Source organism: Aedes albopictus, chromosome 1 (genome assembly GCF_035046485.1).
Source record: "Aedes albopictus strain Foshan chromosome 1, AalbF5, whole genome shotgun sequence".
NCBI lineage: Eukaryota > Metazoa > Arthropoda > Insecta > Diptera > Culicidae > Aedes > Aedes albopictus.
This window is the reverse complement of record NC_085136.1, coordinates 25,720,914-25,735,003: the sequence shown is the minus strand read 5'-3', so window position 1 is coordinate 25,735,003 and position 14,090 is coordinate 25,720,914. Positions and strand designations below refer to the sequence as shown.

At 44.1% G+C, this 14,090-nt stretch overlaps 2 protein-coding genes across 3 annotated transcripts; one reads left to right on the top strand and one right to left on the bottom strand.

The window, feature by feature from the left end:
- The first annotated feature begins 3,308 nt into the window (after positions 1-3,308).
- On the top strand, positions 3,309-5,676 carry LOC109428386 (GDNF-inducible zinc finger protein 1-like). Its single transcript, XM_019704110.3, has 3 exons — positions 3,309-5,024; positions 5,081-5,303; positions 5,364-5,676. Exons 1-3 carry the CDS (start codon positions 3,860-3,862, stop codon positions 5,605-5,607), a joined length of 1,632 nt encoding a protein of 543 aa, XP_019559655.3. The 5' UTR covers positions 3,309-3,859; the 3' UTR covers positions 5,608-5,676.
- On the bottom strand, positions 5,640-7,687 carry LOC109428384 (zinc finger protein 652). 2 transcript variants are annotated; one of them, XM_019704107.3, is made up of 3 exons: positions 7,453-7,687; positions 5,941-6,803; positions 5,640-5,878 (listed from the first exon to the last, which is right to left on the bottom strand). In XM_019704107.3, exons 1-3 carry the CDS (start codon positions 7,621-7,623, stop codon positions 5,680-5,682), a joined length of 1,233 nt encoding a protein of 410 aa, XP_019559652.2. In that variant the 5' UTR covers positions 7,624-7,687; the 3' UTR covers positions 5,640-5,679. The 2 variants fall into 2 exon arrangements, with proteins under 2 accessions (XP_019559652.2, XP_019559653.2); XM_019704108.3 differs by lacking the exon at positions 7,453-7,687 and adding an exon at positions 6,866-7,396.
- Between the last annotated feature and the right edge of the window lie 6,403 nt (positions 7,688-14,090).

Genomic DNA, 14,090 nt, shown 5'->3' with positions numbered 1-14,090 from the left:
GAGAACAAGTGGTATGTACCAGTCCCTTATTCAGTTGGATCTCAGTGCAATTGGTAACAGTTCAGATCAATCACGGAGGAGCAACCATTGACATGTATAGTCAGAATTGATCGTTGATCGAATTGATCGAATTACTTCAGGAGTTTACTGAGAATTTATTCAGGAGTCCTCGGGAATTCCTTCAAGAATTGCTTGGGAATTCCTCTAGGAGATCCTTTGGAATTCCTCCAGGAGTTCCTCGGAATTCCTCCAAAAGTTCCTCGAGAAGCCTCCAGATTTTCTTAGAAATTCCTACTGGAATTTCCCCAGAAGTTCTTCGGGAATTCCTCCAGGATTTCCTCGGGTATTTTTTCAGGAGTTCCTCGGGATTTTCTCTACGAGTTCTTCGAAGATTCTTCTAGGAGTCATTCGGAAATCTCTTCAAGAATATACCTCTAAGGGTTCTTCGGAAATTCCTCCAGGAATTCCTAAGAAATTGCTCCATGTATTCCTCGGAATCCCTCCATGAGTTCCTCGAGAATTTCTCCAGGAGCTCCTCAAGAATTCCTACTGGAGTTCCTCGAGAATTCCTTTAGGGGTTCCTCGGGATTCCTTCAGGAGTTCCTTGGAAACACTTTCAGGACTTTTTCGGGAAATTCTCCAAAAGTTCCTCAGAAATTCCTCCAGGAGTTTGCCGAGAGTTTCCTCAGGAGTTCTTAGGGAATGCCTCGGCAATTCCTTTGGGGAATACCTCTAGCAAAAGAAACTCATCCAGGAGTTCTACAGAAATTCCTCGGGAATTTCTTCTGGAGATTCTCGGGTATATCTCCAGAAGTTCCTCGGGAATTCCCAAAAAAGTTCCTGTGGAAATTCACTAGGAGATCCGAGGGAATTCCTCCAGGAGTTTTTCGAGAAGCCTTCTAGAATTTTCTCGGGAATACTTCCAGGGGATTATCAAGAAATTCTTAGGAGTTTATCAGAAGTTTAAATGGATGTTCCTATGAATAACTTGAGGAAATTCTTGGGAAATCACGGGAAACTCCTGCAGTAGGTGTACGGGAAATCTAGAGAAATTCTCGAGGGGCTTCAAAAAAAAAAACCCCCAGAAACTCCTAAGGAATTCTCTTGAAGGGATTTCCGAGGAATCCCAGAGAGAATTGCCGAGGAACTGCTGGGGGAGTTCTCGAGAACTCCTGGAGGTATTCCCGATAAACTCTTAAAGTAATTCCAGGAGGGATTCCCGATGAACTCCTGGAGGAATTTCCGATGAACTCCTTGAGGAATTCTCAAGGATCTGCTGTAGAGATTCCGAGGAACTCCTGGAAAAATTGCCGAGGATCTCCTGGAGCAACTCTCGTGGATTTCTTGGAGGATCACCAAGGATCTCCTGGAAGGTTTTTCAAGGTTCTTCTGCAAGGGTTTCCAAAGATCTCCAGGATGAATTCCCGAAGAATTAATGGAGGAATTGCCGAGAAATTCCTGGAGGAACTCCTGAAGGAATTTTCGAGGAACCCATGGAGGAATGTCTGAGGAACTCCTGGAAGAAATCTCGGGAAACTTATGGAGGAATTCTCGTAGAATTCCAGGTGGAGTACCCGAAGGATTTCTGGTGGAAATCCTAAGAAATTCCTAGGGGAATTCCTGACGATCTCCAGGAGAAATTCCCGAGGATCTTCTGGACGAATTCCTGTAGATCTCCTGGAGAAATGCCAGAAGATCTCCTGGAAGAATTTCCGAGGAACTCCATCTCCTAGAGAAATGCCAGAGACCTCCTGGAAGAATTTCCAAGGAACTCCAGTATGACTTCCCGAGGATGTCAGGCCATTCGGCCGAAGGTCATTAGGCCGAATGGTCATTAGGCCGAATGGCCATTAGGCCGAATGGTCATTAGGCCGAATGGCCATTAGGCCGAATGGTCATTAGGCCGAATGGTCATTAGGCCGAATGGTCATTAGGCCGAATGGTCATTAGGCCGAATGGTCATTAGGCCGAATGGTCATTAGGCCGAATGGTCATTAGGCCGAATGGTCATTAGGCCGAATGGTCATTAGGCCGAATGGTCATTAGGCCGAATGGTCATTAGGCCGAATGGTCATTAGGCCGAATGGTCATTAGGCCGAATGGTCATTAGGCCGAATGGTCATTAGGCCGAATGGTCATTAGGCCGAATGGTCATTAGGCCGAATGGTCATTAGGCCGAATGGTCATTAGGCCGAATGGTCATTAGGCCGAATGGTCATTAGGCCGAATGGTCATTAGGCCGAATGGTCATTAGGCCGAATGGTCATTAGGCCGAATGGTCATTAGGCCGAATGGTCATTAGGCCGAATGGTCATTAGGCCGAATGGTCATTAGGCCGAATGGTCATTAGGCCGAATGGTCATTAGGCCGAATGGTCATTAGGCCGAATGGTCATTAGGCCGAATGGTCATTAGGCCGAATGGTCATTAGGCCGAATGGTCATTAGGCCGAATGGTCATTAGGCCGAATGGTCATTAGGCCGAATGGTCATTAGGCCGAATGGTCATTAGGCCGAATGGTCATTAGGCCGAATGGTCATTAGGCCGAATGGTCATTAGGCCGAATGGTCATTAGGCCGAATGGTCATTAGGCCGAATGGTCATTAGGCCGAATGGTCATTAGGCCGAATGGTCATTAGGCCGAATGGTCATTAGGCCAAATGGTCATTGGGTCTTCTTCTTGCCGTTACGTCCCTACTGAGACAAAGCCTGCTTCTCAGCTTAGTGTTCTATGAACACTTCCACAGTTATTAACTGAGAGTTTCCTCTGTAAATGACCATTTTGCATGTGTGTATCGTGTGACAGGCACGAAGATACTTTATTTATGCTGAATCTACTGATATTTTACCCATGAATTTTTCCTTCATTTAAAAGAAGGAAAGGGTGTTCTTTCTAGTATCATTGCTAAAATAGTTTTTGGCGCTGAAACTGCTGATATTCAATTCATATTTTTTTCCTTCTTTAAAACATAGGCTATTCTTTCTAGTTTCATTGTTAAACTAGTTTTTGGCAAAAATTGTTGGAAAAGGTAAAAACAACGGCTAACTTTCAATTCGTCCTGATGACCATTCGGCCTAATGACCCAGCATCCTTCCCGAGAATCTTCTGGAGGAATTCCCTTGGATATTCTGAAGGAATTTTCAAGGAATTCCCGGAGAACTACCCGAGGAACTCCTGCAGGAATTTTCAGATTTTTTTTGTTGAACTCGTGAAAATAAATCCGAAGAGCTTCTTTAGGAATTTTCGGGAAATCCTGGAGAGAACCATGCATTATTACCGGAGGACTTCTTGGTGATCTTCTAAAGTAAGTTTCGTGCCAATTCTGGATGAAATTTTCGTATAATTTATGTAGTTTTTTTTTTCAGGAAAACCATTGATGAATTCCCAGGGAAATACTGAAGGGATTTTACCACAAATGCTGCAAGAATTTTTGGAAACTTCTATAGGAATTCCCGTGGTTTTAGTGGGGAAGCCATGAAGGGATTTTCGGGGAATTCCTAGGAACAATCTTGGGGATTTGTGGAGAAATTTCTATGAAACTCCCAAAAGAATTCCCTGGGAGTTCCAAGATAAACTTTCGGGTACTTCTGTAGAAATTGCCTGGATACCTCTGCAGAGATTCCTGAAGAGCTGATGGAGAAATTCCCGAGGATCCCTTGGAGGATCATCAGGGTAATCACTCAATAATTCCTCTAGAAAAGCACTCCTAGAGGAATTTCCGATGATTCCTTGTAGGAATTCCCGAGGACTCAGTTCTCTGTGAAGATTCACAGAGATTTACTCCACGGCTTCACATAGATTTAGTATAAAGAGTATCTATACTCAGATTTATTCATATGGCCTACCTAAACCGTTAGAAATGCAACCCACGTGGTACTCTCATTGTCAGTGTACAATTCCCGGGAAGTCCGGCACATGCGCACTTTTACCTTATTCTCCTACCCTGATACCGAAGGTCAGGAATTCCGTCAAAACAACATCCTGTGTTCGTTTCTGGCGTACCTACGCGAACAACCCGTTTTTGTCCCGGCAGCAGGATATGGACGTTCCCTACCGCAGTGTCATCAACGATCCGCACCAGTGTCGGCTGTGCCTTCGGGTTTGCGACGACACCTTCCTGGAGAGCATTTTCTCCGGCCAGGAATACAGCATCGCGCATCAGATTTTCGAATGCACCTCGATTCGGGTCACCCAGCAGGACAATCTGACCAAAATCTGCCGGAACTGTGCGGCGCTACTGTTCATCACGACCGAGTTCCGGAACGCATGCTTCAAGACCAACCGGCTGCTGTTGGAGGACTTTGTCATTCTGGAGGTCGGCGAGTGGATGGACGAAGCGCCCCGGAAGGCGCTGGAGAGCTGCTCGGAGTTGATTGTGAAGCACAAGCAGCAGGTGGACTATCTGTACGATAGCATAGTGCCGGACTCGGAGTCCTATCTGGCGGGATCGCTGGAAATCGAGCGGGAGTTGTTCAACTCGGCCAAAACCGGTGGTGAGGGTAAAGAGGGGAGGGAGATAGGTGTGGCAGAGGACTTGCCCGTCGTGGCACCAGAAGAACCGGATCCGGAGATTATTCAAGAGATCACCAAGTTCTTGGAAGCGCAGCAAACGATCGGCGAAGGGGGGATGTGTCAGGTGTGTTCGTTAGATGTTGGTCAAAAAGTTCCTGAAGATACTGTGGATGTGGTGAGAAGGTATTTCAAAGGTAGAAGCGCGCAAACCTTATGGATTTGTAATATGTGTCGGCAGTGCTTGGAAATGGTATCGTTGTGGCACGACTCATTCCGAAGCAAAGCAGTTTCGAAGATGAGTTACAAGTTGAATAACATCAAGGAGACTCAGAGGCATCTGTTGAAGCAATTTCGAGACCTTAATGCTCAGCTGGATAAAGCAGCATCTAAGAAGCCTGTCAAACCGAAATCAATTGAAGAAAAAACGAGCAAGCGTAAGAAAGTCTCGTGTACCGTGTGTGAAAAACAGTATGATAGTTGGAAGATGAAGGCGCATATGAACGAGCATGAAAGTAAGCATCCAGCACGCTTTAAGCGACTAAAACGATTGAAGAAATCTTCCTTTCAGAAAAGAAGCCCTACGAATGCGATCATCCCGGGTGCAGCAGTGCCTTTTCCGGAGTCGATCTGCTGAATCGACACAAGAAGTTGTGGCACTCGGATTACTTCTACAGGAGCTGTTCAACCTGTGGCAAGAAGTGCAAGACTCAGGGAATCTACAATACGCACATCTCCTACCACGAGGATCCGAAGCTTCCCTGCGAGGTGTGCGGAAAGCTAATGAGGAACAAGTATACTTTCCGGGGTATCAGCAGTGTTTGAAATTATCTGAAATCCTTGTCCCTTTGTAGGAGAAGCATGTGGAAGCACATGAAGTCACACCAGACGCCAGAGAATCGGGAACACGTGTGTGGAGTGTGCAACAAGCGCTTTGCCCTGGCTTACACCTTGCGTGTTCACCAGCGAATACACACCAACGAGAAGCCTTTCCTTTGTGGAGAGTGCGGGAAGCAGTTTCAGTACAACTGTTTGCTAAAGAATCACATCGAGAGGTATCATTCCGAAGAACCTGTTGAAGTGAAGGAACTTGAATAGGATTCTGTGATATAAAAAGCAATGTAAGCACCTTGATTTCCATAGAATACATTTAACGATCGTCCTGTTTTTCTAACCGTTTTGCTCGCTAGGTTCATAGTTTTCCTGGTGATATACCTCTTTCGTTTGCATCTCTGGCCAGGTCCCATCCCGCTTGTGCGTTTTGTAGTGAGTTCCGAGATTGTGTTTCACGTTGAAGCGCTTGCCGCAAATTTCACACGGGAACTGCGCCGCTCCCGTATGAACCACCGAGTGAAGCTTCAATGCAAATCTGAAATAACATAAACAAACCGTTGCTTAGCCTGTACACTTACTCATAGTTGGCTGACCTACTTCCTTCGGAACTTCTTTCCACAAATGTTACATTCGTGTTTCGGTTCTTCGGTGTGTATCTTCTTGTGTCGAATCCAAACACTTGTTCCCGACATCCGTTTGCCACAATCCGGGCAGTCATAGTACTTTGTTGTGCTCTTGTGCAGATGCATGTGCCGCTTTAGACTGTACTTAGAGTATAACCGACTGCCACATCCCTCTATCTCGCATACGAACGGCGTCACACCCAGATGCCGATTCAGGTGCCCCTCAAGGGAGAGCTGCGACACCAGTTCTCCACAGGTATCGCACATTATTTTTGCATTCCTCACCCGCGGTTTCACTCCGTTTTCTCTCTTGCGATTTCGCTTCTTCTTCGGTTTTTGTTCATTTTCGCTGTCCTCGTCTGATTCCGGTTCATCTTCATACCGATAATTTATGCCTTGGTCGTTCTCCTCCTCCACTTCTTCAGTTTTTATATCCAGTAGCAGTTGTGCAACCGGAACACCCACAACTTTTTCATCTTCTTCCTCCTCGCCACTCTCCTCTTGCAAATATTTCCCCTCTCCCGTCAGGGCATCAGCTTGGCTAACTTGGAAGATTTCTTGCTCCGCCTCTATGGTAGCTGTATTCTCATCTCCATCACCATGCGAGTCTACCAGCATCAAAGCCTGTCGATGTTGGGTTACCCCCTTGAACAGCGATTCAATCAGCCAGGCGGTTTTGTCCCAACGATCATCGTCTGCAACAACTATGTGACTCGAACCAGCACTTTTTCGCATCAGCAGTTCCGTCTGTTGGCAAATTTCCTGGAAGGACACGATCATATCGACCATCATCCGGCAGGTGGTACACATTCGGGTGACGGGATCATTCCGGCGAGGCTGGAACGGAAAATGTTTATACCAATCTAAAAGCGCCAGGACACTAGTAATTGGAACCCTACAATAGCACATTTCTGATACGTTCAACTGTTGATGAAACGGGACCGAGTAGCTAATAAAGTATCGTGACTCCAAATAAAGAAAAACACGTCCGAATCAGTTGGGATGCAATCTCAAACTGTGTTATTAAGGTGAATCGAGACGCTGTGTTATTTTTCCTATCTTCCCTCTCTTTCTAAAAAATTGCCTCGCGATTTTGAAGATGGTAATCTCGATTTCTATCGCACAGATGAGGCTGAAAAACAATCAGCATATGCACTGCAAGTGAGCATACACAATGATAGATTTTTGTTCCATTATATGAAGTAGAATCTGAGATTACCATCTTAGTAGAAACAGAGCAATGGCGGATATTTCCTCGACCGTCCCGTCCGCCCTTAACATTATTCCTCCAGCTCACTCGTCAGACCTATACTTCTTCTCTCATTCTCATCATTCAATCTACCTTCCAGTGAGTGGCTTTCAGCAGTGTGACCACTACAATTTCCACTCGTATTGAAAACACTGATAATCTGATCATTAAATTTTTGGTCAGTTTGTTTATCGTATCTTTCCACTTTCCTCCGATGGTCCATGTAATGTTACAAACCTTAATTCCAGTGGCTTGGAAGATTCGCTTCTCGCAGGGAAATGCATGGGAGAATATTTCCAGCAAATCATCCTCGGGGTACTGCTGCATGCACAAACGACAAAAAGGGGCGCGTTGGGAGTAGGTTCCCTTCCTTCCCTTTGCGAGCGGCGTTTGGCCGGTCTCGGTCATTTCCTGATGCGAGAAGAAAAATCGTAGAACTTGTTTTTTTTTTTGCCCACTGTCAGGCAACTGCTTTTGTTTATCAACAATTTTTGCTGACAGACCGCTGAGACAGACATTGGGCGATCATAATATTTCCGCGAATAGAGGTAATCACGTTCAAATGTATGCGTGCCTTTTTTGTAGATGTAGTTGTGAAACTGCGAGGAAAATATTTGCACTCTTGCCCCGGACGTTAGTTTTATCATTATTTACCCGTTTTACCCAAATCGATTGGGTAATATTTGCATATGCAATCTGAGTAGCCTTTCAATCGGCGTGCACTTTTGTGTGAGGAAAAATTTGCGCTAGTGTTCGTGTGTTGAAATGTCACTTATCTCTATAGACCACCTCACGGCGAAATTCTATCTCTTTCGCTCTCTCAGAGAGTTTGAAAACAACAGGACCAGTACCTGTCAAATTTGACATGTGTTGGTCCTGTTGTTTTCGAATTCTCAGTAGGAGAGAAAGAGAGTGATTTCTTGATGATGTCACCGTGCAATGGAGTATAGGGCGTAACTGACAAAGCAGGACAAGGACACAAAAAAATTAGTGGTTTTCTTTGGTACATCGAGGTCTTGAAATTAGTCTATGGTACCACCGTACAGTGGGCTGCAAAACGGTGAGTCGATAAGGAGAGCGTCCAATAGGCCTTTTCATGTGACAGATCCGTGCATGCATTTGTTTACGAAGCTTGAACAACAGCTGCTAACAAGAACGTGTCATCTTCATAGAAGAACTGTCAAACGCCCGAACAATCAGCTGATTTAAGACGTCAAATGAAAAGGCCCATATAGCTCTGGTCCTCACAAGTTCCTACCTCATGCTTCCACCAGAGAAGTTGTTATAGAGATGCGCGAAGACTGAAACCAAAGGTTCCAATTGAACCATCAAACGCGGTCCCAATCGAGCAAATTCAAGGAAATAGAAAAACATGGGAAACAAAGCGCAACATGAAAGCACATGAAAGTGTGTTGGTGCAAAGCATGACGTCACTTGTATGCTTGACATCTTAAGGGCAGATCAAACTAACACACACGCGAAAATATAATTTTGTTCACCGCAAAAATTGATTGTTATTGGGCGTGATGTAAATAAACATAACCTAAATCCTCTTCGCGCTTCTCTATAACAACTTCTCTGGCTTCCACGGGTCAAGCGATGACAAAGACCTGTGGGAAACGTCGACCAGCGGACACAGGTGTAACAGCGGACAACACCGAAAGAACCGAGAAAACTACCGGGAATACTTTCGGTAACGCGTGATGGAATAAAACCGGAGACTAGACATATACGTTTTACATGCTTTATTGTCGAACGGCTAACATAGACTAAAACCTAATGTAAATAATGTCTTTCACGAACGCCCTGACAAGAGCTCAGAACGTCACACAATAGTTCATAGATAGAGTGACCAGTTGAAGATATCGCATAGTCTCTACACTCCTCCTCGATATCATCAACAGTTTCTTGAAACATAAAAACACTGATAGCATACTTCATGCCAAATGTCTTCTTCTAAAAATTGAGTTCGAACAAAAAAAAAACACTTCAGTTTCACTTTTTCGAGTTTTTCTTCGGCCGTTGAATAGTCGCCAATCCAAAATCGACCTCGAAATCCTCAAATCGACGAGGTAATTTACCTCTGTTACTTCGCTTGGTATTCTCGATTGGTACAGTTTCCTCTGCTACAGATTCCGTACCTACTTCTTCATTGTTGCACTGCACCTCTTCCCTTAACTCCGCTTGTTTCTCCTCCTGAACTGCAACTCGGTGATCAGGCAGGGATCGTTCTTGCTGTCGTTGCATCACGTCAAACCAACCATTGTCTCCGACGGATACATCTTCAACAGAACCTTCGGACGTCATGATGTCTTTCTGCAACTCGTTGAAACTGGCATCACAACTAATTGCGATTTTATCGTTGCTTGGATTGATGAATCTGTAGGCCTTTTTCTCTTCACAATATCCGACGAAAATCAATGTCTGCGTCCCACCATTCTTGTTCGAACCCGTGCGAACATCAGCCGTGCATCCGAAAACTCTTAAATGGTCCATATCAGGTTTCTCGCCAAACCATCTTTCGTACGGAGTAGTATCGACCGAACGAGAGGGTAGACGATTTTGCACGTACGCCGCCGTTACAACTGCCTCTCCCCAGTACTTGCGATCGAGACCGGCATCTAACAGCATACATGTTACCATTTCCTGAAGCGTCCTATTCTTTCGTTCCGCGACTCCGTTTTGTTGCGGAGAGTATGCTGTCGTAAATTGAGCCTTGATTCCTTCTTGATCATAAAAATGCTTTAGTTCGCGGTTTACATACTCTCCTCCTCCATCTGAACGAATAGCACACGGAACTCTTCCAAATCGTTCCTTCGTGTATGCCACAAAACGCTTGATACATCCGGCGGCGTCAGATTTTCGCTGCAGCAAACAAACGACCGTATAACGACTAAAGTCGTCTATTAAAGTCATTAGATAGCGACTTCCCCCTGGCGTAACTGTATCAATTGGCCCACATACATCAGTATGAATCAGGTCAAGAACGCGTGTGGCCCTGTTCTTGCTTACTTTTGGAAAGGGGATACGGGTTGACTTACCGGCCAGACAGTGCTCACAGACGTGTCTGATTCCACAGTCCTGCATTTTGAAACCGGTTCCGAGACCTTCTTTCACAAATCGACCCAGAACTGCTGGATCCCGGTGCCCAAAACGCCTGTGCCAGGTATGTTGGCAATTTGCGAGATGATGCTGCTTTCCTGGGCAATCAACACGATTTGCTTCACACGCCGTCTTCAAAATGTACATGTTGCTACTTAGTTCACCAAAAGCTTCCACATTTCCCGCAGTGTTCACTATTTCACAAGCCGACGCACTGAACCGCACTGAGAACCCCTTTTCTGTCAACTTACTCACTGACATCAGTGCGCCATCCAAGGCTGGAATGTAGAGCACATCCTTGAAGATAACTTTGTTCACGGCACCACTACCATTCACGCACATCACAGGTCCCTCTCCAATACCGTACGTTTTGGCCACCGATCCATCAGCAAGTACCACTTTAGTCTGTACTGATTCGTCCAGCTTTGAAAAGAATGCCTTGTTGCTGGTCATATGGCTGGAACAACCGCTATCGATGTACCAGCATCCATTGTTCCGAGAAGCACTAACTGAGAAACACACAGGAGATTCTCTTTCCGCAGCTTTCTTCGCTTTTGAGGCATCACTTTCACTTTTCTTCTGTTCCTGCAGTAGTCGACAATTCCGCTTGTAGTGTCCTGGCTTTTGGCAGTGGAAACAGATTATCTCCTTCCTCGCTTTAGACTGCATCTTCATCGCCCTCTCAGAACTTTCACCGCCTCGTTCAACTCGTCGTTGGTGTTCGTCCAGTATCCTCCGCTTAACGAAATCAATTGTCAAGTCTGCTTCTGGTCTGCTTTCCAGCGCTGTCACCAAGTTGCCATACGAATCAGGAAGACTACGATGAATCATGGCTATCTTCAGCGAGTTCTCCATCGCCTGTCCTGCACACGCCAAACGGTCGAACAGCTCTTCCAGCTCCAACAAATGTGCCTCCATATCACCACCTTCTGCCATGTTGTGACTACAAATCTTCTTTAATAGAGACACACGAGACGTCATGGTTGCCTTTTGGTGGTAGTCTTTCAATTTGTCCCAAACTTCTTTGGCTGACACACTATCTTTCACGAGATTAAGCTGACTATCCTCGATGTATAGCACAACAGTCGCTAGGCATTTCTCGTCGGCTTTCGTCCAAGCAGCATCCACTGTCGCCGGTCTTGCCTTCCCGATGACGAACCATAGCTCCTCTCTCTTGAGAAGCATCTCCATGCGAGTTTTCCAAGTTTGATAATTTTGGTGATTGAGGCGGGCAAACAGATATTTCTCAGCCATTTTATTCCTCTACTGACTATAACAGTATACGGTAACACCACGTAAACAAAAGGCTGCTGGATTCGCACTGAAATCAACTACTGAACTTTCGCTTTCACCACGCCAGACTAGCAATCAACAAACCGCCGTCGAAACAAAGAACTACACGGACTTCTGCACTGGCTCCGAAACAACAGTACGGACAATGTCTATTGTTCCTCCTCCTGCGGCTGTATGCCACGCCGCAAAAATGCCAATGTCTGTTATTCCGAATCACTTTAACCGAGCTTTATTCCGGATCTGGGCCATAACCTGTGGGAAACGTCGACCAGCGGACACAGGTGTAACAGCGGACAACACCGAAAGAACCGAGAAAACTACCGGGAATACTTTCGGTAACGCGTGATGGAATAAAACCGGAGACTAGACATATACGTTTTACATGCTTTATTGTCGAACGGCTAACATAGACTAAAACCTAATGTAAATAATGTCTTTCACGAACGCCCTGACAATTCCCGAATAAAAAATACAGTAGAAAAACCAAATGTTGTATTGTAACAGTACTATTTAGAACCATATTGTTACAATAAACACCACTGTAAAAATAAAAAATACAAAAACAATAAGATGTAATGTAGACAACTGTATGGTGAATTGTAAATAAGATTTTTACAATATACTATACGGGTTGTTAAGTATCGTAACAATATAAAAAAATATTTTTCTCCATATATATTTTTTTACAAAACCATACATTTTATTGTAAATGAATTGTTTGAAATACTGATACGTGGGCTTTAATATACCGTACATTGTATGGTACACGTATGGTTTCAAACAATAAAATGTACCGTAAATATATTGTTTTTAATTGTAATTTCACTACAGGTTATAAATTTAATCATGGTTTTGAAATGGTTTTCTTTTGTTATGTTGTATTATTTTCAGGGTACGAAAAACGGATCACGCCGAAAAACAAACGCTTTGTCCTAAGCGGTGTATGTCGGTAACAAAGGCGCTCCGCAACAAACGCATGTCAAGCGATGAGAGCAATAAAACAAATATCGCTTGCCGTGCGAGTGCCGATATTTCGGCTTTTCCGCTGAAATTTTCGACCCACATCATCGAATTCAGGAGCATTTGGACGAATCAAGACTCTTGCCATCCTCAGAGTCGAGTTTCAGTTGTAAAACAATGCGAAAATCACGATGTGAATAGAACGAGACAAATATTCCTACCGTTTTTGTTATGAACAAACTCGGGATCGATTTTGTCATTATCTGCTAACGAAAAAACAAAGCGTTGTTGCCGTGCCTTCTTTGTTGCCTATTTTTCGCTTGCGGTGCTATATTCTGCGTACACTGATTATTTTACATTAGATAAACCATATAATGTTATATTATCTCGTCATGTTCCTTCGATAATGGCAGTTCTAGCCAAACTAACCTAAACTCGTCTAAGTCTGAGTAGCCTCTGATTGCATTAACAGTTGAAGCTTAGGCTCCCATGTCCCACCAGCCAGATAACTGGGTTTTGCAAACTAAGCATTATTTGTGGCAACACTTTGAGCGGCATGATGGAACTATGCCTAGCGCGCTAAGTGTTATTAGACCACTAATGTAGTTGCATGAAGTGGGTGACGAGGTACATAAGTATCTTTACAGCGTGCTTAACCGTTATTGCAATATTGAGGCTCCAGTTTGACTGAACTATAAAATATGTACATAACAACTCATGAGAAAACTGTCAAGTTCGATTCAACTATAAGTTAGGTTAAAAAGCGAAGACGAACTTATATCAGAAGTCTTTTCAGTGTCCAGTCCTTATGTTAAAAATGTCAAAGATAAATCGCATTTAATTCGGTTGTTGTACAAGGCAATTTCACATGAGAGAAGAAGAGAAAGAATAGTGTTGAACTCATCCACTGATTTACGGTAATCTGGACTGCGTCTTTCCGGGTTGACCTACATTCGTATTCCTCTCATCGCACTCTACATACCTAGCCCACTATATCTCTTGGATATGCAGTCCTTAGGACACCTGGTTTACCACTTTATTTAAACATTTTATTGACTTCAAATAGATGTTTCAACTTATTCACTTTTTTCTCTTTCATTTCCTTTGCAACAAAAATGTCACGAACATCAACAAAACAAAGCACGGAAAAAATCATAAACTGAATAAATAATTAAAAATGCACGGAAAAAGATTGTTTCGGAATAGTGAATGGTTCAAACGTAAGAAAAACAGTATAATATATTGTTACATAAAGATCGGATGTAAATGTATAGTAGCTACCAATGTGCAAAGCTTTTAGCGAACCATTCCATTACAATACACTATATTGTAGCTGGTACACTGTATGGTACAGGAATGGTTTTCACCAAATACCCTATGGTTAGTTTTTATCCGGGAAGAGCTCAGAACGTCACACAATAGTTCATAGATAGAGTGACCAGTTGAAGATATCGCATAGTCTCTACAAGACCGCCAGCTAAGAGTTGTGTGCTTAGCTGGTAGTGCAGCCTGGGCACTGT